Source organism: Manduca sexta, chromosome 13 (assembly GCF_014839805.1).
Source record: "Manduca sexta isolate Smith_Timp_Sample1 chromosome 13, JHU_Msex_v1.0, whole genome shotgun sequence".
Classification (NCBI taxonomy): Eukaryota; Metazoa; Arthropoda; class Insecta; order Lepidoptera; family Sphingidae; genus Manduca; species Manduca sexta.
In genome coordinates, this window is record NC_051127.1 from 9,741,275 (window position 1) to 9,766,301 (window position 25,027).

The 25,027-nt window shown below is 36.5% G+C and overlaps 4 protein-coding genes across 5 annotated transcripts; 2 read left to right on the forward strand and 2 right to left on the reverse strand.

Moving 5' to 3' along the window:
- Positions 1-1,994: 1,994 nt before the first annotated feature.
- On the forward strand, positions 1,995-8,657 carry LOC115446809 (N-acetylneuraminate lyase-like). Of its 2 annotated transcripts, XM_037438179.1 has the most exons (7): positions 1,995-2,281; positions 3,186-3,318; positions 4,224-4,369; positions 5,279-5,438; positions 6,160-6,302; positions 6,929-7,103; positions 8,288-8,657. In XM_037438179.1, the coding sequence occupies exons 1-7, from the start codon at positions 2,216-2,218 to the stop codon at positions 8,437-8,439; spliced, it is 975 nt and encodes a 324-aa protein (XP_037294076.1). In that variant the 5' UTR covers positions 1,995-2,215; the 3' UTR covers positions 8,440-8,657. The 2 variants fall into 2 exon arrangements, with proteins under 2 accessions (XP_037294076.1, XP_037294077.1); XM_037438180.1 differs by lacking the exons at positions 1,995-2,281; positions 3,186-3,318 and adding an exon at positions 3,575-3,786.
- A 2,295-nt stretch (positions 8,658-10,952) lies between these two features.
- On the forward strand, positions 10,953-15,545 carry LOC115446799 (N-acetylneuraminate lyase-like). Its single transcript, XM_037438181.1, has 7 exons — positions 10,953-11,088; positions 11,774-11,900; positions 12,877-13,022; positions 13,594-13,762; positions 14,210-14,343; positions 14,726-14,894; positions 15,363-15,545. Exons 1-7 carry the CDS (start codon positions 11,086-11,088, stop codon positions 15,509-15,511), a joined length of 897 nt encoding a protein of 298 aa, XP_037294078.1. The 5' UTR covers positions 10,953-11,085; the 3' UTR covers positions 15,512-15,545.
- Positions 15,546-15,997: 452 nt separating this feature from the next.
- Positions 15,998-21,201, reverse strand: LOC115446822 (N-acetylneuraminate lyase). The gene is made up of 7 exons (XM_030173622.2): positions 21,009-21,201; positions 20,420-20,549; positions 19,775-19,920; positions 18,245-18,413; positions 17,710-17,855; positions 17,087-17,258; positions 15,998-16,188 (listed from the first exon to the last, which is right to left on the reverse strand). Exons 1-7 carry the CDS (start codon positions 21,009-21,011, stop codon positions 16,043-16,045), a joined length of 912 nt encoding a protein of 303 aa, XP_030029482.2. The 5' UTR covers positions 21,012-21,201; the 3' UTR covers positions 15,998-16,042.
- A 1,661-nt stretch (positions 21,202-22,862) lies between these two features.
- LOC115446798 lies at positions 22,863-24,931 on the reverse strand. The gene has a single exon (XM_030173597.2). The coding sequence runs from the start codon at positions 24,710-24,712 to the stop codon at positions 23,150-23,152; it is 1,563 nt and encodes a 520-aa protein (XP_030029457.2). The 5' UTR covers positions 24,713-24,931; the 3' UTR covers positions 22,863-23,149.
- Between the last annotated feature and the right edge of the window lie 96 nt (positions 24,932-25,027).

The window sequence follows — 25,027 nt, forward strand, 5'->3', positions numbered from 1 at the left end:
ACTGTTCTAAGTTAACCTCTCTAGTGTATGGCACGTCCTATACGAGTCAAACTGAAGAGAATTATATCATACATAGATCAAACAATATCTCTCGTTCAACGTCCACTTCAATCAAAATTGCTGATTTTGATTGTAAGTGGATTAGATTGCTCTCTAAAGTACAATTCGTGTTTAAAAGATAGGCCATAATGCATTTATTATTTTACTGGGTTGCCGCTATCGCAAAAAATGAACACACTCTCACGCCTTTTATATTAAAAGGGGCAAGCAGTGGCGCAACTTGTGTACTCATTTCAATATTTTTATTCTGTCTCACGGTGTGTTAGGGGTCGAGCTTGTCTGTTACTAGATATTATATATCATCAATTTAAGGATACTCTTTTGAAGTCAGTAATATCACCTTACACCAAACTGTTCGACCTGTACGCAGGCTACAAAAGGCAGCTAACTGTCCTTTGCAATAAACGATCTGAATCGTTTTTTTCGATCTATCTCAAAAATGGACCAATCAGAACAGGGTTTTTTGACATGCTTATAAATGACTTATTCTGATTGGTTCATTCTTGGATCGGATTGAAGATTGAAATTGGAACGTTTATTGAAAGGCTGTTAAACACATACCAAACGCGATACAGTTGAAAACTCAACATTTGTCATACAAATATGTTCGCTGTAAATGCGTCTTACGTCGTTTGTACGATCTTTGATGAAGAGTCTCAAACGTCAAAAAGTTGTATTGAAGAGTATCTTTTGATAGCAACAACGACGAATCCCGTGTCGGACAATGTGATCGGGTTTCTCTTGTCAGTATCAAGGAGATAGCTCGGAGTCTGGAATTTGTACCCAATGTGACGATAGGCTCTCCCCCTGTTACATCATGGGGCGGCATGCACAGGCGAATTAGTTGATCTGATTCCACTTCTGCCCACCCTAGCGGAGATAAAGAATAAAGAAGAGATAAAGAAAATCTGCCAGAGTTAAATTTAACATTAAAATGCGATGAACTTCATGTGAAACAATGTACTATCTATGGCAGACTAACTACAAGGCTAAAGGCCTATGGGCTAAAAATGGCTAAAGGTCTAGAGACCTATCTCTGCCTCACATAAAAACAATGTGAAGTGCCATCTGTTGCGTTTCTAATGGTTGATGAGATTCCTAAACATACTTTTTTTTTCACATGGCCTTCCTCATCTTTATTATATTAATTTAAGCTGAGCAAGGTTTTCATGATTCTTTTCTTTCTTCTTTTTATACGGGCAATCCTCCTGTCCCTGATGATAAGCGGATTAGAGTCCCGATAGAGTGTCGAGAGATGATTAACCTTCGCCAATAGACACAATTATCCCGGCCTGATTGAACTGTTTATACTGGCCGACCCTGAAACGCAACACACTGACGTGGGCCACTATGGCGGGTTGAACACCATATGAACTATGTTGGTTGCTAGCCGGCGGATACAAATATCCTACCACCAGCAAACCATATCACAAAAAAAAGGTACAAACTTTTCCCTACTAAATTGTTATTCCATTACTTTAAGTTTGACAGCGATACCACAATTGTTCTGGTTTAACATATTTATGGGCGATGAAGAACACAATGCATCAGGTATAACTCATTTGATCCATGGTCTCGTATACAATTAAAAATGAATACATGACCCAGTGAAAATTTCTTCCGTTCCATCTAGAAATTACCAAATCTTGAATTGGATCTCTCCATCTTTAACGTCCTTGATAGACGACGTGTCTAAGATAGACGTTGGTGTGTTAAGTATCATAATATAAATTTTACGTATTCTATTGTAATTTAACATAAAAAGCTTATAAAAAAATATACGACAATAGTAAATATTGATATAAACAATGATACATCTGTAAATATTGAGTTAATAAGTGATACAAAGAAATGAATAAAAACATATTGCATCGACCTCAAGTCACAAGAGTATAAAGAAGGTGACCTAAGCGATATCCACCTGTTTAAATTATCACCAAACAAAAACAGGTTTTGTGCATACCGCAATTTTGTGAAAAAACATATTTCCTCAACCACTAAAGAGAATTACAATAAAAAGAGAATTTTATAAGTAAAAACCTTTGCAAAAGTGTCATTAGCTTTTAGATAACGATAATTAAATAAATAACTTGTATGTAAGATAAAACCACATATAAAAGATTTGAACTGGAGTGCAACAGACAGTATCAGCAAGATGTATGTGTGGAATCGTGTTTTTACTGCGATTTTTCTAATTAATCTCGCAATATGCCGAGCCCAGGTAAGTTTGTTGTTCGTTTTAGTTTTAAGGGTGAAAACCAATGGCGAAGCGTCCATAAGACCCGATTTCTACCGGCTTCACTTTCATGTTTAATACCGTTTGTCTAAGTTTTTGTTTTCTGTTAAATTGGTCGCGATATGTTAAGGTTATAGCTTAAGGTCCATTTTTCATACATTTTGTTTCACCTTTAATCTGGGTAAATAAACAAGTATTGACAAGTAAAGAATTTAAATTCACGTCTAGTTAGTGATTAGTTCTCGCAGTTGAAAGAAAAACGTAAAAATAATTAATATGCATGGATATTTCGGCCTTTAAAATTTCGTCGTATTAAATTTTACTTGTCAATACTTGTTTAGTTACCCAGATTAAAGGTGAAACAAAATGTATGAAAAATGGACCTTAAGCTATAACCTTAACTAAGAAATTACTTTTTGCCTCGGATTACTTTTGAAAAATTTGAGCTTTCGCCACTGGTGGAAACTATAGCCAATTAGTAATGATGTCGTGGATGTTGTATCTAATCTGTAGTCCTTCTTCTACAACTAAAAGTAAAAGTATATGAAACATAGCAGAATGAAGCCAAATTATACATACATTAATTATTATAAAATTGATTTTCGTATTTAAAGTTCGAATACGGGGCGGGCAAAGTAATATTTGGGTTTTTCTACTCAATATCGGCCCGGAGTATGGAATTTGTGCCCGATATATAGGCTCAATAGGCTCGCCTACATCACATCATGGGACGGAACACACTTGGCGAAAAGTGGGTGCCCTGGTTACGCCTCTGCATACCCCTTCGGGGATAAATGCGTGATGTGAATGTGTGTATTTTCGTATTTAAATATACATAACATTATTTCATTGGATTAATTTTTGACTCATCTAATGACATATTTTCCAGGAATTTAATTACCAGGTAGCTGGCGTTATTGTGTCAGTTTTCACTCCAATGGACGCTAATGGAAATATCAATCTTACAAGTATTCCTGCGTACGCTAACTATTTGAAAGAAAATGGTGCCAACGGCGTTTTGTGTTAGTATAACATTATTACTGTAACCACGTCATTGGTAACAAAGGCCCAATAATTAGTAGCTAGTTGATTTTAATAAAATAACTAAGAAATCAACAGTGCTGTGGTGTTAGGAGAAAATACGCTCGTATAGCGACCACACGCCAGCGTACACAAGCTGTTAAAACCAACCATAGTAGACCACGTAAGTGCGACGCGTTCTCAAATTACCTCGTATACCTATATCTTGTTAAACGGCCTGCCACAATTATGTCGGCTAGCTATCTCTCGTCAGTCGACTTTGAGTCGATTCGACATATGGACTGTATTACATTGGTTAAACGATTTACTAGCCGAAGTTTACATGTGCAATGGTTTATACCGTATTTTAGTTACAAAAACGCTCAGTGCTCACGGGGCATTGTTCAAATAAAAAACACGATACGATAACGCTTAAATTCGTGCTAAGAGTATTGGACTTAGTTGTATGTGTACGTAACTAATGTCATAATTTTATGCGCTAGCTACCCCAACGGGATAATTTGAATGTACAATACTAGTGGTAGGTCTCTCATATGTGAGAGTTCGTCTGGGTAGATAGCACCGCAATGTCTATTTCTGCCGCCAAGCAGCAGTGTGTAGTCACAGTTGTGTTCCGGTTTGAAGGACATTGTAATCAGTGTAACCACTGGACATGTTGAGACTAACCAATAAACATCTCATGTGTCAAGATGGCGAACGCAATAGAATGGGTGGTGTTTCTACTGTTTATGGGCGGTCGTATCACTTATCATCAGGCGAACGGCAAGCTCGTTTTGTTATTCAAAGCAATAAATATATAGTTACAAAGTAATAAAAAAAACCTATCAGCCACAAGAACAGTTAAACAAATTCGTTTTGACTTCACTCATAAAAATATGTATTTCAGTGACTAGCATATCAGGAGAGGGCCCAAATCTCAGCGTACGAGAAAAGAAGAGTGTGTACGACGCTTGGACGATGTTCGCGAGACCTCTTGGTCTAAGTATAATAATTCAAATAGGTGGAGGTTCATTGCCTGACACTCTTGAATTGGTGAGTAATTACCCAGATATATGACACTAGATAGTATTACGATATATTCTATTCTTCATATAAAAATAACGAGATCAAATCATCTAATGGAAACCGCCCGGCCCCAACAAACTTTTTTTTTATATAAAAGGCATAACTCAGAATTTAATCGAATACAAATAATACATACACATTACATTACTAATTATAATCTACATTGACTTTCTTATTCATATGCCCTAATTGAGATTACTACGAAAAATAACAGAACCACTGAGTAATAAGTGTTAGCTTTTTGTCAACTGTAAAATTATCATACGAAACCATTTTAGAGTTATAACTACAAACGATAGCAGTGGCGAAACGTCCATACAACCCAATTCTTACCGGCTTCCCTTTTAAGTTTATTTGCGTTTGTCTTAGTTTTTGTTTTCTGTTAAATTGGCTGCAATATTTTAACTAAGACTACTTTTTCCTCGGGTCACCTTTTGAAAAATTTCACCCTTCAACGCTGAACGATAGTCACAATCCGCAGAAGTATACGGTATTTTTTAGTTGACTTTACGTTTGTTAGCCCGACAAGGGTCAGCTTAAACAAACTCACCTGCCTTTTGGGTATGCGATTTAGGCGCTCGCAACCATTAAAAGTTAAGCGACCATGCTGAGGGCAAACCCCTAACGGGTTACGAACCTCGACTCAGGAGTCACTGGGAGAGGATGAGACATCAATAATAACGGATGAGCGTACTGCATGGAATCTAGTGCAGTTTTCACCGATTTATTGCTAGACATCTAACATAACGTATAGGTTCCATTTTTTCCCAAGAATGAAATAAATGGGACTCTTATCATGTGGAGCCGTGAGCAAAAGCTAGTTTATTAATATGGTATAGTTACTTTTAATGTCATAAGTTTTTTTTTATGTTTCAGGCGACATACGCAAATGCGTTAAATGTTGATTCAATCTTAGTTCTTCCCATGGCATTTTCGCAACCTAATGTGGAGGAACTGACGAACATAATGGATAGAATATCAGAAGCAGCGCCGTCTGTTCCTTTCCTTTATTATGACATTCCACAATATTCTAATGGTACGTAAGACTTGGAACTTACACAAAATGTTTAGCCATCTAAAATCAGGGAATAGCCAATCATTCATTCTTTTCCATATCTACACAATAAAACAATATTGTTTTATGAGGTCATAGTAATCTGAGTAATATTACTTCAAGCTTCAAACAAAACGATCCTGTAATATGAAACTTTTGTCAAAGATGGTCGTAAGACCCCTGCTCTTATCGCTTCCAAAGTGGGGTCAACCTAACACACTTTATAAGGAAATTGCAGTATTGGCTTAATTTTTACGACCAGCTACCTCTTCAACTTCTCGAGAAGTCCGCTAGGGAACACAGGCTTCCTCTTAAGATACAACACCAAACTATCAGAATGCCTGCATCTAGCGAGTTCCTATAACCTTCATCAAATCGTCTGTCTACCTTATACATACATAACATCACGCATTTATCCCCAAAGGGGTATGCAGAGGCGCAACCAGGGCATCCACTTTTCGCCAAGTATGTTCCGTCCCATGATGTGATAGGGGGCGAGCCTATCGCCATATCGGGCACAAATTCCAGAATCCGGACTGATACTGAGCAGAAAAAACCCAAATATCACTTTGCCCGAGCCGGGATTCGAACCCAGGACCTCAGAGCGCTATTGTACCTGTCTACCTTATACTATGTCCAATTGCTATAAAACTTAAGATGTGTTGTTCGTTTCTTCTATAAAGTAAATTATATCTGTTCTCAGTGAAACTGGACATGACGAAATTCTTTAGCTTAGCTCTCGGACGTATAAATATGTTCAGAGGTTTGTTGACTGACTTCGCGACGACACTGGAGATCTTGGCGACGAATCCCACACCCAATCAAAGGCTCTTCGTTTATGACTATGTAAGTTATTTTTTAATTAAACCCAATCATTTACTATATGTTTTTGTTTGGGAGTGTGCTTAGAGTGCGAATTTTTATAGCAGTATTTCGGAAAGTGAGTCATAAATGGAAATAAAAAATAAAATGCTGAATGAATCACGTAGGCGAACATAGTTGTTACATCATATATAATTATAATTATATAATAATTATTCCTCAAATTAAGTCGCTTATAAAACTATAGACTGAATATCGGTCAAAAATAGAATTCTCATCTATTACTTATATTATATTATTCATAATATTCTCGGTCCAGTTGGCCAGTTATATCATACCGCTATATTTATTTCTGCTGCCAAGCAGCAGTGTGTAGACTTCACTGTTGTGTTCCGGTTTGAAGGACATTGTAGCCAGTGTAACTACTGAGACTTAAGATCTTACGTCTCAGGATAGCGAGCGCAGTGGAATACCAAACAATACTGACGATTGGCAGGATAATTGTCTCAATTAGTGTCATTTTTTTAGGGCAGGAAAGGGTCAAGACACATCAATAGGGGCAAAAATCAAAATCGCAAAATCCTCACGTAATTAATAGCCGTCCGTATGATTATTGTTTATGCTTTATGTATATTAATTTTTGTTTCAAGATATTGACAACTGGAGCAGTACCTAACGGCTATGATTCCTTCATGATAAGTATCTCCAACATCGCCCCTCAACTTTACCTGGACGTTATCAGAACAGCGCAGAGAGGAAACTTCGGAGAAGCAAGACCAAAGCTATTAACACTTATTAAACTAGAACGTGAAATTACGGCCCGTTGTAAGTTAAATTCTTATCCGTGGTAAATATATAGAATACCAAAGGCTAGCGCGTACAATAATTCATAAACTGCGCATGCGTTGTGTTTGTGAATGAACTTACGTTGCCATGACGACGCATTACGCACACATGAACAGTCGAAATATACAGCGTGATGTTTTTTTGATATCTATAGATCTCTCGCTTTAGTTATACTGTGAACATTTTTCTAACATATCTATTGTGTAAAATCGTATTGCTGTGAGAACTGCAAACGTGCCAGCCTTTTGAAATGAAATGAAATGATTTATTTGAATCTGTAAAATGTTACACATTATTTAGATTCCGTCAATATTAACTCTACCACCAGTTTGGAAAGCAGTTTTCACGAGAGAAGAACGGACAAGAAACTCTGGTATTGCTCTTTTCAATCAGTTTAGGGTAGACTACAGTACATGATAAAGTGAGAAGAGAAAAAAAAAGTTTAGAGCATTTCATTAATGGACCTATATGTAAATTACTAAATTATATTTAATTGTGTAATCTTTAGGAATTTTAGGGATACCTGAAATCTAGAAATACTAAGGCCTTATCCCTCTCAGTATAAGAGTTTGCCCTAACAGTATATAATACAGTACTGATATTATTATATACTTGATTTTACTCGCGTCTTCGCCCGTTTGACAAAGTTTTTCCGTGATAAAAGTACCGCTTTATGTTTTCCCGCTATCAAAACCTACAGCACTCAAGAGTAATGTAGCTTCCTATTAGTGAAAATATTTTCAGAATCGGTTTAGTAATTCCTGAGATTAGCGCGTTCGAACAAACAAACTCTTCAGCTTCATACATTGTTGGACAACTTTAACCGTTTACGGATGATATAAAAAAATCATAAATTTACCCATTTTTGCAACAATTTTCATTGATACTCCGCTCCTTTTAGTTATAGCGTGATGTTATAAGGCCTTTAGCCTTCCTCGATAATTGGGCTATACAAAACTAAAAAAAAATTCAATTCAAAGTAGCAGATTCCGCACTGTTCAAACAAACAAACAAAAATCATGCTTATATAATAGTATAGATTAGCACTTAAGACCCTATTCTGGGTTCTGGGCACATGTCATACCCAACAATCTGAAGGTTTCAATAACACGTTGCCAACAAATTTTTACTTTAAAGTATAAATATTTTTTTTTATTTAACAGATAATTATATTTCCTCCATGAAAGTGGCCACGGAGTTGACGACTGGAATCAGACTCGGGAACCCACGGGAGCCTCTACCACCCATCCCAGAAGAAGGGAGACAGTACATTAGATCAATATTACTTAAATATGATCTCAGCGTAGTATTCTAAATAACGCCATAAAAATCATGCTGTATTTACGATGTTGTTGACTTTGTCGAGATAAAAAATATCAAGTAAACTTGTGTGCATTTTATATGCCTATAAGAGTTCCATTTGAACATATAAATGTGTTAAGTATGCTAACCGAGCTATATTTTAACAACTGTTTCGTTACTATTTTATAATTTGACACTATATGACTATAATTAAAATATTATTCAACCTAATAGTCGTTTACCTTGTGCGCTCGGTCTTCATACCGAATGCACACCCATGCATGGGAGGACATTTGTCGCGGCCCTAGGCACATAAAAAGTGATGCCTGCACCCCCATGGTTGCAAGTTCACATGGAGGGTCTGACAGGGACTCATTGAACATTTCACCTCCTTTTCCTCTCCGCCCATCCTAGTACTTCCTCTTCCTTCCCCCACACTCCTCTCCCAATTCTTCCCTCCCACTTTCTTACTGGCCCCTGCAGTCGTTAAGCCGGGGGGAACCAGTATACCGTTTGCAGGTTATCCTCGGTGTTAACTGCGGGGTCTGTACTTAAATAAAAAATAGTCGTTTCTCTCCCCAAGGCAATTCTTGTGCGCTCGGCCTCCACACCGAATGCACGCCCTTGCACGGGGGGATATTTGTCCCTACTTAGACACACAGCTAAGTGTGTATACCTCATGGTTGCATATTCATTATGGCCTATGAGTGCTTTCGAACATTTCCTGGCCTTCTCCCCTCCTCCCAACCCAAAAAGGTGTTTTTTCTCTGATTCCATATAATGTTACAAAATGTCACCGTAATTACATGATTTTTTGGTTCACTTGAGGTCCAGGAGGGGGACGAGGTTCCGCTATTTGATACGTAATTCATACCCCACCCAAAAGGGCTTCTTCGTCTCCTACACTTCCCTTCCCCAGATATCCTCTCGTAACTTTCTTCCAGAGCCCTGCAGCCGCTAAGCACGGGGATTCCAGTATCCTATTGGCAGGTTTCCTCTGGTGTTGAGTGCGGGATACAAAACACAAAACATATTGTTGTTTCTCGTATGGTACTCAGACCTGACAAACTTGCGCAATATTTTGGTATTATCAATTGGTTTTTAATTATTACGAACATTAATTATTGCCATTAGTTTTGAAATACTATTTTTTAATATTATGAAATGCAAAATCAAGAAACGGATGGAATTTATATAAACTATCTTATTATAATTTTACTGATACATATTATAAATAGGAATGTTTGTGAAGTTTATTGTTTATTACACATTATTAATTTATTTGCTTCGTCAAAAGATTGGTTGGTAGAGAATGCCTTCAGTTTTTAATCCGGATTAATATTTGAATGTATGAAAAGTGTGTAAATAAAAACATATAATATCTGCATATTTGAAGTAAAGCAACTCAACCCATTGTGGTGAAATTTATCACACAGATGGACCATGTTTTTTTTCGCGGGCAAAAAACGCGTTTTCACTACCATCACTTTGAGGATCAGTGGAATGGTTATGTTGGTTTCACCAGTCTTACGGCCCAATGTCGAAAATCGGGAGTATAGCATCATCCGAGCGAGCATTGGACCGAGTCCCTAACCCCTGTATACCTCATACTGACATACCAATCAAAACCCGTGGTGACCTTCTTTGGCGCATACGGGACGGTCTCGGAATGTCTTGTTGCACGAAAATAGCTGCTCGGAACCGTCCCTGATGGATAAACAATGCCTGCATTTACACATTGGCTATTTCTTATCCCGGTCTTGTTTAGATAATTAAAAATAATTAAATTTTTAATCAAATTTTAATTAGATGATGCTAGTATTGTAAATGTCACTACAATTGTTGATTCTGTACATTTCCTCCTAAAGTAGACAACCAATAAATCAGTAATAATTTGCAACCAACATAATACGATAGATAAATTAATAAGAAATATTTTGGTAATTGAAAATTTTCAAAAAAAACCTAAAATTGCTCCTCTCTGAATTAATACTTTTTGATTTAAGACCAAAAGCGTGGGAGACGTCATTTTCTTTTGTTATTTCTAGATTAAAAAATATTTATATACTTATTATTTTTATTTATAACGCGATTATTTTTAGAAAAGAAATAAATACGTGTAAAATCTCATTATTAATTTTAATAGTCTGATTATAATTTCCAATTATTATCGCAGAATCAGGAAACAATCGAAAGTCATAATGCGATTTCTGATAAATCTTCTCATACTTGTTTATAATTGGAAACCAGATTTAGTGTGAAATTGTGGGGGTCAAAATATAAGTAGTATTTAGTAGCATATTATTGATGTTGTGGTATGCTTATTAAAACATAGGCGATATTTATTACTGAGCTCTAAGTAGATTAATTTAATATCTCCCTTCTTAAATTATAGAACCTCCTTACCCCCTTACTAGACCCCCTCGACCACACTTAGAAAAAATATCGATAATAGGAGCCCTACCTCCCTCATACGACACTAAATCCGTCCCTTATATATAATTAGAATAGGGTATATAACACCTTGATATTACCTTACTAATGTTACAAGATATCTTGCGCGTTTCTCTTGGCTTTCTAGTTCAAACCTAGACTTGGAAGAACACGGTCGTTATTAATTAATTATCAATTTGTTTCCATCAATATAATAGTGCAAATAATGGTATGTATTAAACATTAGTTTTGTTATAATTATTTCTATAATTATTAGACCTAATGAATTTCAATGCAAGATACATTGATATTAATTAATATTTTAATTTCTAAATCTAGTATTAAGAATCGGAATCCTGTTCTGAAAACTAATTAACATATAATATCCACGGAATCACACCTACTAAAAAAAAATATAAATTGTTTTGTCTTTATAATAATAATATCAGCCCTGTTTTATATACTGTCCCACTGCTGGGCACAGGACCACTGTAGTTCTGAGAGGGATTAGGCCTTAGTTCACCACGCTGGCCTAATGCAGATTGGAAGTATTCACACTCCCTCAAAGTTCTTTAAAGAACTTGTTAGATATGCAGGTTTCCACACAATGTTTTCCTTCACCGTTAAAGCAAGCGATAATTCACAAAGAATACACACATAATTTTAGAAAAGTCAAAGTGTGGCACGTGGATTTTGAACCTGTGGACATTCGTCACGGCAGTCCTTTCCACAACCAACTAATCATCAAATCATTGAATTTAGGGAGTAATAATACTTTATTGGTTATCTACTCATAATATATTCAAGAAGACCGCACCTCGCGTGGTTAGAACAGGTCTTATAACAGCGTTTATGAAGACCTCGTGTGAATAAAACAACCCTACAGATTATGATTATTTTCTGTCTGTTTTTAGGTTTTGGTTATGGAAGGCGCTTCAGCTCCCGTCTTTACCCCGTTTGACCAAAGCGGGAATGTCAACTATGATGTTATACCGAAGTACGTCAAGTATTTAAAAGCCAACGGGGTTGACGGAATATTGGGTAAGTTAGCTTTTTGTAGCGTAAAAATTTTGACATTAACCACAAATTAGATAATTCGCTGGCTCACTGTATAGTGTTCTTTTAAACTCTAACAATACGCGGAAATAGGAGATACAGGGAAAAGTGTTTTAGTAACTTTCTTTGGAATAGTAATTTTTTTGGTCAAGTGTCAATTGTCCGTAAAATTTTTCTCATTCTTATATCAGAATTATTACATTTTATCGGAAAAAAATATTCTTAGCAGTAGAAGTTAGTGAAACTTAGTAAAATGTTTTACTGTATAATATGTATACTTATACCTATATCTTTTGATTCCATGTTTTATGTAGCAAAAAATCGAATAATCTCGGAAGATAAATCAATGAATTATAGTTTTTATTTTTTTTTTTTTTAATTATTTAATCTCATTTTTTCCACTTCAGAAAAAAGTAATATAGGACCTTGTGATAGTGAGTCATAAAATATCATATTATAATTTATAAACTCTTGAAATCGCTTTAGTCATTATATTATACGATTTAGATTATTATTTCATCTATTATAAAAGAGCTAAAATGGAGGACGGATTGCTATGGTTTTTGTTATACAGGGTAATTATTCTGTAAAGAATTTTGAAATAACTACACTATTAAATATTACCATTTGTAAAATAAGGTTCTATGTAAGGCGTGTTTTGTTGAAATAGTTAACAGATCCTAAAACCTATTATTATTACGTTTATTTTATTTTGTAGATGATGTTTATTCTATAAAAATACCCAAAGGTTAGAATTTATTCAATTAAAGTACAGCTGCAAGGAAAGCTATATATGTATAAATATATATTCATACATCATTTTTTTTCCCTTTTCCGTAGTTCAGAGCACTCTAGCACTCTACCCGCTATATTAAGTCCCATGAAATACTAGGCGGAATTTGAAATTAAAACATAATGTTGGTTATTTTAAGTTATTAATAGCTATTGAATATGTCTACAGTCGGTGGCACAACAGGCGAAGCGACCCTTTTGAGTATGGAAGAGAGAAAGAAAGTATTGTTAACTTGGTTGAAGGAAGCGAAGCAATTGAACATGAAGGTCATAGCGCAAGTCGGAGGAGTTCCTTTACCAGACGTTATTGAAATGGTAAGTATAATACAGAAGAGATATTACGCAAGCATGTTTTAACATCTATAATTTTATTATTAAGTAGGTGTTAAATACAGCGTGACAAAGTAAATAAAAAATCCTCGCCAATTTGTAAACTATGGAACTATATCTATAGGTAAGTATTACTCTTCAAGTTAAATTGAAAATTAAAAAGCAAACGCCCATAATAATTTCCAAATCAGTGTATGACTAATTTCATTTATGTGTTTGTTGGCAGCAAATAAAGACCAATCCAACGCACAAAAAAAATATTTAATTTCGAATTGCATTTTTATACTAACACAGAATGTAATTACGCCTGATCATAAATGTTTCTCTCTCCTAAAGGTGACTAGCGAATGGCGATGTAACTTAAACATAACTTTATCGTGACTCAACCAAAAGTGATTAATTAACGCGCAAAAAAAGTGACTCGTAATCTTATTTTTTTGTAACTCTACGTTTGTTGTCCTGGCAAAGGCCGGCGTATACAAACATACAGGACTTTTAGTGATCGCTCTAGGCGCTCGTAACCTTTGAACTCGTAATCGACTGATAAAAATTGCAGGCAAAGTTTGCTGAACAACATAGAGCAGATGCCATAATGACGCTACCTGAACTCTACCACAAACCAAGAACGGCAGAACAATTGGTATCTTATTTGGAGATCGTGTCGAAAGCGGCGCCATCTTTGCCCCTGATTTACTATCACTTTCCTATGATGAGCGGAGTACATGGTAATTTCTGCTAATATTTTTTTTTCTAAATTGAGCCAAATTCGATAATAAGTTGACTTTATAAAAATGTAACGCAGATAGTGGTGACTTTTCAAAAAACAGTACAACACTACCAGTAGTTTTTACCAGGATGGGAGCTAAAGAATCCCCCAATTTGGACTTGGATAACATTCTTTGTTGGTTAACAAAGTGATGACCTTCAGTATAAAAGTCTACAGTTGGACATCATCCCGAGCCTCCCTTTAATAATGTGGCTGTCCCCTTCAACTCCCCTCTCTAAGACAGCCACTGAACTACAATACTATGAAACTAACAGCTGCTTCAGCGGTTTTCATAATTTGCCATGTTTAATCCTTACCGCATATGGCAACTATTAAATAGTGGTGTAGTGTTTTTCGGCAACAAGTCAAAAGCGTCTGCGCAACGTTAACGTTACTTGATTTTCAGTGAATGTAAAACAATTATTTACGCTGGCTACAAAGCGAATACCTAATTTCAAAGCGATGAAGGCTGATCTGGAGGTGGCGATGGAATTGGCCGATTTGGTGCTGCCTGGTCAAAAGATAATTATAGCTAATCATGTAAGTATGTCATTAACTCTAGAATATAAGTACTTTGAGCTGTGACTGCATCCTTCTTACCTTCTTTCATGCAGTCAATGCTATTGATGTTCTCTCCTTCCAACATCCTGGGTCCTTTTGCCGTAGCTTGAAGAAGCTAAGTAGGCATGAACTTGTCAAATGGTATAAGATTGCAATTTATGTTGTCTCCTTCCTGTAATCCTGGGTCCTTTCGCCATAGCGTGAAGAAGCTAAGTAGGCATGGACGTGTCGAATGGTATAAGATAACCGTCTGTTGCCATACGATACTCTATCTGGACGGCATTGCGTATAACATCAGGTGTAGTGTAATCGCTTCCCCGTGATCTAAAAATGGCGCCTATAATTACCCAATTATTTTCAGCATTTAGCTCCGGCAGTGTACATGGGACATGAATCCAGCGTAGCAACCGTCACCAACATGTTCCCCAAACTAGTCCAGGAAGTGATACGGGCTGCCAAATCAGGAGATCGCAATGCCCCTGAACTACAATACAAGCTAAACCGTTATGTTGATGCTATCATTGCTGGTGGTGAGTACATTTTTCTTTCAACCCGTGAGTACAATTTTATGTATGAAATAAGTTAACAGAGTTGAATTTATGTAGCTATAACCTAGAGTCTAGACCTATGAAACTGACCTTTTCTTTATTAGACTCGAAGGATCACTGTTCAAGCCATTTTTTGGACTTGCAAAAAAATATTTATTTATTGTGGACTGCATATAGGTTTTAATGCCGTTATAATATTAAGAAGTAAAAACAAAACAGCACCCGATTGTGACCACGTAGAGCCGAGCGTCATGTGGCGCGCGGGTGCCGGGCGAGCAGTTGGCACCCGCACGCCGCGGCTTGCCTGCGCCTGCGCAGAATCACTAGCAATCTTGATTCTAGATTTTGCACCGAATTTAATACATCCTTACAAGTTATCTAGCCTTTGTGGCAAAAACATCCCTCGTTATATCAAACAGCCTTTTATAATATTCCAAATGATCATTTCAGGTGACTTCTTACCGGCCATGAAAGCAGCAATGGAGATGATAACAGGAATTCCAGTCGGGCCCGTGAGACCGCCGCTAACCCCACTCAGTGATGAACAAAAATCGCGCCTGCGCACATCTTTACTTGCAGCTCAAATTAAATTGATATAAAAGTTAAAACTTTAAATATAAAGATATAAAAATTTGTCTTGCTTTACTTATATATACGTTTATGGACGTAATTTATAACTCGATAATACATTATTAGCGAAGCGACAATTTTTTCTAAAAATTTGTGCAGAATTTTGGCTTTAAATTGTTGAAAATATTGGAATTGAGATGGCGAACTGTTTTAGCGCCTCTTTCATTAGTGTGTTGATTACAATTACATTTACCAAGAATATAGACTTTCAAAGAATTACATTAATATCCGTCATGCGAAATAAATATTTTCTATTTTTGTTTCTACGAACAAACCGAACCCTTAGAATTATAATCCACATCATTTGAAAAGTGACAAACTATCGAATGCAACATTGACTTTCGTGTAATTACCGAAAATAATTCTAAAGGTGCGATATTGAAAACAAACATGGCGTCATTACACAATATACAGCTAATAGTTTTGCCTTTGATCCTGAATAATACAAATATTAATTAATTTTGTTCAAACATTTATTAACAGACATGATAAATATCGATTTATTTAGCCAGCCCTAAGCCCCTGAGTTTCGCGTGAATCCTCTGTTTCGCCTCAGCTGAGATTTCCCTCTGTGGTTGAGACGGAGGGCCTACTTTAATACCGGACACGATTTCCATACCCGCCTTCATTATAGGCACCCAGGGTCCTGGAAAAATGAAATAATTATTTATATTTTCTTCAATGAACTCCAAGGGACTCCAGCGAAGGATACAGTTCTTTTTTTTTATTGCTTTAAACGACGAGACGGGCTTGCCGTTCGCCTGATGGTATACGACAGCCCATATAATAATAATAATAATAATATCAGCCCTGTATTATATACTTGCCCACTGCTGAGCACGGGCCTCCTCTACTACTGAGAGGGATTAGGCCTTAGTCCACCACGCTGGCCTAGTGCGGATTGGTAGACTTCACACACCATAGAAATTCCTATAGAGAACTTCTCGGATGTGCGATGTTGATCACGATGTTTTCCTTCACCGTTAAAGCGAACGATAAATTCACAAAGAATACACACACGATTTTTTAGAAAAGTCAGAGGTGTGTGCCCTTGGGATTTGAACCTGCGGACATTCGTCTTGGCAGACCGTTCCACACCCAACTAGGCTATCGCCGCTTTACGACAGCCCATAAACAATAGAAATACCATCCAACACCTTGAATTATATATTATATGTATTGTTTGATATTCCACTGCGCTCGCCATCCAGTAGTTACACTGGCTACAATGTCCTTCAAACCGAAACATAACAGTGACTACACACTGCTGCTTGCCGGCCGAAATAGACATTGCGGCGATACCTACCCAGGCGGACTCTCACATATGAGAGACCTACCACGAGTGTTGCAAGTAAGCCTCTGTAATCCACTGGTTTCAAACTTTTTGACGCAAAACCCACCAAACAAGCTAAATATATAAAATTTCCTTATCATATAAATTCGTCTCGTCATTTTCTACAGTGAGCATGGGCTGGTTCCCCCTTTTTGAGCACCAACTCGAGCAGGATCGAGAACATCATTTTAAATATATATTTTTTTTATACCTTCAACAGTGTGTGCTTCGATGGCCAAGCTGAGTTTCTCCTGCAGTGCCCTGGCTTTAGCAACGTCATTATTCTCCACAGCGTCCAGTATATCCTGAGCCAGCCGTGGGAACAGGTTGAACGTGGTACCGATACTGGACTTAATTCCTAGGAGAGCGGCAGGAGCTAGGAGCTAAAAAAGAGTGACACAAAGGCTTAATTATTTTGATTTTTTTATGACGAAGGTTTAAATTAAAGCCGTGATGGTAGCGGTGGTGGGCTTGGGGAGAAATATAGCCTGTTATATGCTTTTTATAATAGCGCGACACTTTTTTTTATTACCTGACTATAAGTTTTTTAGCCTGATAAGGGACAACTTATACTAACACATCCGTCTTCTGGGTGAGCTAATTAGGTGTATGCAACTGTTACTAGTTCTGTTCAAAGCTTGTCCATCCTGCACATTTTTAATATTACACGCGCCGGCCATACGAGCTTAGCCATAAACAATTGCTACTCCACATTGCGCATTATACAGAGTATATAACCCTCAGAACAATGACAAGCATATAACCTTACGACTTAATTTGTCAGTTAGCGATCAGGACTGCAACTATGAGGCGTATTTATCTTTTATTACTTACTGTATCAGCTCCAAGGAACATCTCTTGGTCCTTCTTCAGTGCCCGTAGTACTTGAGCGCCCTCGCTGAGGTCATTTGATGTAAACTTCAGACCTTTGAAGTTCGGGATGCATGCGGTGGCCTCCGTGACAAATGCCGGCATATTGACTGCAACGTACAATTACCAGGTGATGTATATGATCGTTTACCACCTCTTAAACGCGAACACGACACACTTACGTGGGCCACTATGGCGGGTTTTAACACTTTGGGTAAAATGGTCGCTATTCAATATATCCTATCACCAGCAAATGTTCCAGTGGTTCCTAATTAAATATATCTATTTCCATTTTTATTAAACAGTATTAGCACAGTCCTGGGTAATCCTAAATATTTAAGACTGGTACGACAGTTACTCCACTGCACCTGATGGTGTCTAAGTAGAATGGCATCCAGAGTATAGACTGAATGAATGCTGGCCTGTTCAAAATCTCATGTACCCAGACTAATCCTGTAACGCGATACACTTACATGGGAACTAATATGGATTTACTTACTTTCAACCCTACTCATGCTGGGGATGTGGTAGTACAACACTGGTAGTTTGGGCGCGGCGCTGGCGACCAGCCCGATGTAATATACCAGCTCGCTTACATTAGCTGGCTTGAAGTACAACTCTGGTAGAGTGAGTAGCGAGTCAGCACCCGCTCTCTGACAGTAGCTCGCCTGAAATAATATTACCGCCGTCAAATGGGTGGTCACGTGGAATTTGGAGGTCAAATATTCGTAGTGGATCAATAAATTAAAAAAGATTGGCTTGTAAAAATATTTATAGCTATTAGGTACACAAATACAAATCAATAATTGTAACTCTTCAATATTTTTTTCGGTCCACTTATTTGATAAAATCGGTGTATGAATATATTATAATATTAAACATTCCTATGATAAGTAAATTAATAAATATAGGTACGTAGAGTTTCCAAATTAAAACAACAGACGCAGAGGTGACATTATCAATTCATTAAAAACAATATATCCATATCAAAGTTAAAGTAAATACCTCTTACTCTAAGATATCAAAGAATATATTTCACAACAAGTGATAATGTCAACGATGAATCGAGCTATCATTTTTTTAACGATTAACAGTAACTTATATTTGAAAATAACACTTAAATATTGGACATAAGGTTGAAAATAGTTGGTATAAACCTAATAATGAAAATGCACTTAATTTGACAAGCATATCGACAAGTAAAATTTCCACTTTAGAATGTTAAAATGAATATTACGGATTATTAGATATTTATGCTCAATATATGAAGCGGCGATAGCCTAGTTGGGTGTGGAATGGACTTCTGAGATGAATGTCCGCAGGTTCAAATCCCAAGGGCACACTCCTCTGACTTTTCTAAAAAATCATGTGTGTATTCTTTGGAATTTATCGTTCGCTTTAACGGTGAAGGAAAACATCGTGAGGAAACCTGCACATCTGAGAAGTTCTCTATAGGAATTTCGAAGGTGTGTGAAGTCTACCAATCCGCACTAGGCCAGCGTGGTGGACTAAGGCCTAATCCCTCTCAGAAGTAGAGGAGGCCCGTGCTCAACAGTGGGCAAGTATATAATACAGGGCTGATATTATTATTATGCTCAATATAGATAGGTACATTACAGTTACGTAAAATCTTGTATACGATTCTTACGCTCGCACATTTTTTTCCAAATGATTAACAGAGTTTGTGTATATTTTCGCTAAATTATTACAATAATATCATTTGTGTTTAGCAAGTAGGGCCACGGAGGGGGCGAGGTTCCGTTATTTTATTCGTAGGTCAACCATACATTATTAAAGTACATACTTTTTCTTTATCTCAATGAATCTAAGTAGGTAGGTAAGTCCTAACCCGCAGAGCCGACACTAGTAAAAAAATTGCCGTCCATTCTTTCCTCAGTGCTGTATTTTTGTTGACGATAGTGCCATTCTAGCAAAACCTGTGACGCACCTCCAAGACCTCAGCCACCTACAAAACCGTAGTGGTTAGCCTCATGGGGAAGCCTACGTGCAATAAGCGGTTGCTACTCACCAGGTCTAAAACGTCAGCTAGCGGTGCACCGCCGACTTGCACCTGAACATGCAGGCCAGTCGACTTCGCCACCTTCACCCACTCGTCGACGAGCTTCTTCCTGTCAGAGACAGCGAGGGACATGTTCTCACCAGTTGTACCACCCACTAGAGTAAACAAAATATTTTTTTTTATGATGCCTAGTAGAGGCGAAGGGTCCATAGAACCCGATTCCTGCCGGATGATGATGATGATGATTGATGTAGAATCTTATTATCATTAGAAGGATTTGCAGTATTTATGCATATCAGTACCTATATGTTGTGTCAGGGTCCCTTTGGGTAAATTTCAGCTTTCGCCACTGATGCCTAGTACATTCGTGGGGGATGCTATCTTGGTACCTTTTTTTTGTTTTTGTAAATTAAAATGAGAACTGCAGCAAACAGAATACAAGTGGAGTATCTACCTACTACCAGAACCTAACTAGTATAGGCACTTACACACAACTCTATAGTAAATTATAATTATAAATCAGTATTAAAAGCTATTCATCTGTCGTTTAGATAAATAAATCTTTGAACTTTCTATAGTTCTAAAATAGTTTAAGATATCCTTAAATTTTTTTATGTTTAGGTACTGGATTATTTGAATATTTTTACGACTCACCGAGAACGGATTTTATTCCATTATCCGCTAAATATTTGGCGTAACCAGCAATGGCTGAATAGTTGATTGAATAGTCATCATTAAGGGGGGTGAAAACTGGGGGCATCAAGCCACGAGCTGTGAGTATAACCTGATGGAAAAAGCAATGATATAGTCTCGGATTTCGGAAATTATACAATTTTTTCAATTAATTAATTTATAGTTTCTGGATTTTAAAAATCTATTTTAAATTTAATAACGTATTTAAAAGTATCAAAATAAGTTTCTATGAAGGTAGAATTACTGTTAGGTGTTTTCCTGGCGTGTTATTAGTTGTAACATATTGCAACAAAATTAACATTTTATTTCACTTCTTGAAACTAATAACGGTATACCATGACCAGGAAAAGTACAACTCTTGGGGTGCCAGTTTGGATTTTTCTTTTTAGTTATTGTTGTCAGTACGTACTAAAAACAATTCCCATGTTTTACCACTTCATGACAAAGAAATTTTCCTGATCAGACTTCTAACAATCACCGGTAGTCGTTTAAAAATTGTTAAGAGTATTGTACATTCTTTAAATAGCTAGAAAACTACTTTACAACTTACCATGTTTTATCTGGACCAAGACAACCGACACCCGTGAATCTCGAACAAATAATGTTACATAAATTACGTAAATATTATCGCTGTTTTATCATAGTCGTAATGTTATGTTTACAACTTATCTTCATTTATCTCCAACAATATACAACAAAAGTTGCTTCGTAAGAATCGAGTACAGTTAATCCATTCATTACTCGATATGAATTATAATCTATAATCGATATTTTAATTTGAAAAGTAAATCCGATTAATCTTTGATTGCTACGTCTAAAATAACTACCTTCATTTATAGCCTGGTCAAAAAACGAAAAACCTCGCTATGTTTTAAATTAAGAAGGCAGTTTTTTTTATTTTCTCGATCAGGCTATAATATTTAGTTATAAGTACAATTTTAAGAACAGCAATTATCAACAATGCCTGTTGTCTGAAGTTACTATAATAATATATTCTCTGTTCGAAACCCGTCACTCAACAAGACCGCAGTTCCGTCCTCACCGCTTTCTCCTTTGTTCCCCGACCCTTCTAACAGTCCCAGCCCTCGTGCTGACGAATAACGTTAACGGATAGTTGTTTTTACGCTCATCCCATAATAGTAGATGTCTCATTCTCCCTCAGTGGTCGGTGAGCCAAGGTTCGTAACCCGTTAGTGGATTGCCCTTAACATGGTCACTTAATTTCAAAGGGGTTTTTTTTGGGGGGAACTGCCTTGGTTATCACCGGGGGTACATCGCTAATGGTGTACAGGCGATCCCCCGGCTTAACAACCACGGCAGCCCCATGATGAGTTGGTGGGCTTTACCGCTATCACTGGAGGTTCGGTAGCCTCCAGCTAGACGGTCTTAGGGCCCGGGAGGAAGATGGGAGGGGATAGAGGGAAGGAGAGAAGGGGAAGGTAGAGGAGTTTTTAGGATGGTTGGAAGGAAGGGAAGGGAAATGTTCACGAACCCTTAGACAGACCTCAATGTGAACTTAGCAACCAAGAGCCATACGCACGAGCTGTGCGCCTAGGGTCGCGGCAAATGTGCCCCCATGCATGGGCGTGCATTTGGTGTGGAAAACAAGTACTCTGTTATACATACGTTCAAATCACTCACAGGTATTATAGAGGGCATTATGAATTGGAAACGAGTCTTGTTACCTATCCGCGTCTGCTTTAGAAAATAACGGATTTATTAACCTTTAGCATTGAGAGTGGTGTTATAAATGTAGGTTGTGTTTTTTGTAAATCTGTCCGTGATATCATAACTTCCCAACGAATAGACTGATTATGATACGATTTCTTTTTGCATGAAAGCTGATTTAATCTAGATGGTTTGTCGCTATATTTTATGTGGGTCGGTTCAGAATTTTAAAAACCATCAACACGTTTCCTACTTTCACTGGTCTCATTTGAAATGTAGTGTGCTCCTTCTATAGTATTTTCAAAACACGGTAATCTTGAGCTGATGCTGCAGAATTAAGTAGTCTGCGAGATACCCAACTCCTCAGACACTTACAGCATGTACATCGTGTTTGGGCTCATGAGAATGATCTCAATGATATGGTGTTAGATGAAAGATGATTGAGGCCACACAGTGAAGACATTAGTATTATAAATATTTTAAAATAAAATAAATAATAACTTCCAAGACGAAGAAACCACTAAAAAGAAAAAAAATTTTTTTAATACATTTCATTTTAAATATTTTGGAGTTTTTTGAGTAAAAGTTATTTGTTTGAAGGCAAAATTGATAAAACCTTCATTTTTTTATATAAAAAATAGAAGGTTTATATGTAAATTTCTGGAACTATGCTGTTGAATACACGATAGATTGTAACATAAGAATAAATTAAAGATTTTTGGTGACTTAAAGAATATAAACTTAATAACAAACTTTATTATGTAACTAAGTGTATTGTTTGATAAATGTACAACCGTTTTTTTATAAATGAAAATTTAATTTACGAACACTATAATCAATTTTATAAGGTTTCGCTTTTTTTTTCACATGTCCGGCAGACTAAGGGATCATCTGCAGCATTCCCAATAACTTTCCCTCTACATTTATAATGTATGTTCTTCATACATTTGACACAAACATATGACTCAGCTATTATCTCTAAATGGCATTCACTACAAATATTTCCACTAGAGGAAAATTCATTTATCTTGGTATTTTTACTATTTCTGCTTCACTTTTTATATCTCGATCAACATTTGAGAGAGCACCATCAACTTCCATGAGTGAGGAGCAATTTTCTTGAGGCTCTTTTTTGATAATAATTTGGGATAATTCTGATTCAGTGTTGACATTCTCCATCATAACACTTGGTTTACTTTTCACAGTTCTTTTTCTTTTATTAACATAAGTTTTTCTTTTTATATCTTCAGGTGTATTCAATTCCTGATCATCTATTGGATCAATAAGTATATGCTCAAATTCTTTATTCGGTTCTTCTTTTATAAATTCACTATCAAAAATATTTTCATAAGTTTGATCTGGAATTGATGTAGGTGTGTCTGGTTCTATATATAAATCTATTCTAACTAATGAATCCAATGAAGGTAGATCTGTGGCTCTGGAAGGACCAATTACTTTAGGTACAATTTCAGAATGACCTGTTTCAGATTTTAATGAATTCAATGTAGATAGACCTGTGGCTTGGGAAGGGCCACTTTCTTCAGGTACAATTTCAGAATGAACTGTTTCAGATTGTAATGTATTTAATGTAAGCAGATCTGTGGCTCCGGAAGGGCCACTATTTTCAGGTCCAATTTCAGTATTAACCATCTCAGATTCTATAAAATTATAATTTTCAAAAACTAATTGGTGTGGCGTTTTCTCCTTGCCAATTGTGTTATTAATTTTCCATTGCACCACATAACATCCAATTTCCCAATGTGCACTGCCTTCATTTACCATCCACTCTGTAACCAACTTGTTAATTTCATCAGCTCTGCGATTATATTGTACCTTAGCTTCTAAGGTGACATCACAGGGATGAAGAATTATATTTATAATATCCATGACCCTTATATAATCAACTACAGAATCAGCGATATTAAGAATTTTAGGAGGGCCTATGTCAGTAAATATATTTAGTAATTTCATTGCTATTTCTGTGCTCGCCAGGTTTGTAACAGCTCTCAATTGTGTCAGTCCGGTGGCTTCATCAATATAAATAAGTATGTATTTATAAAATCCATCCGGAGTGGAGGTCATGTCAAGAAATACAATCTGCGCCCTTTCATTGAAGACAGTTTTTAAAGCATCATCGGATGTGTTCTTCTTTGTACAAACAGGACATACATTTACAACTTCTCGGACACATGCTATGTCTATGAAGTAGCTTTTTTTAAGTAGCTTCATAATTTCAGTAACATTACCATGGTCACATGCTAAATGTGCTTGCCATATTGTATCAAATGCATCCTCAAAAGGCAGAACAGGCAAACTTATCTCCTCCTCAGAGGTTTTCAGCACTCTATATAGATGACTTCCTTCATAAACTCCTCTGATTTCGAATTTGTCTTTTACAAATTTATGATACAAGCCTACTTTAGACAAGGACAATTTTGGAACAGACGTTAACATATATTTTATGTCTCGAACCCATTTACGCGTCCATGGTCCACTGAATGACTCTTTTGAGTAATAATTAATCATATTTATCTTGTACTGTATACTTATAGTTTCATTTGTATCGGACAATTTATTTGCAGCCATGGATGATAGAATAATAAAGCTTAACTACACAATAACTCGATGCGAGAGTATAACATATAATTATAATACAAAGTTGAAACCAGACGATTAGCATTTAGCTCTACTTAACAACAACACAGATTATTGATAGCTACCGGATATAAAAGAAGAATGAAAACATAACTCCAAACACAAATAATAATACATGTCAACAGGCAACTTAGTGTCAACTGTCAACTGTCAATTGGATCGTGTTATACCAAAATTGACCAACTACTTTTAAACAAATTTGTGGATGTTTTATTTTACAGCTTGATTATTTTATGTATAAAAAAA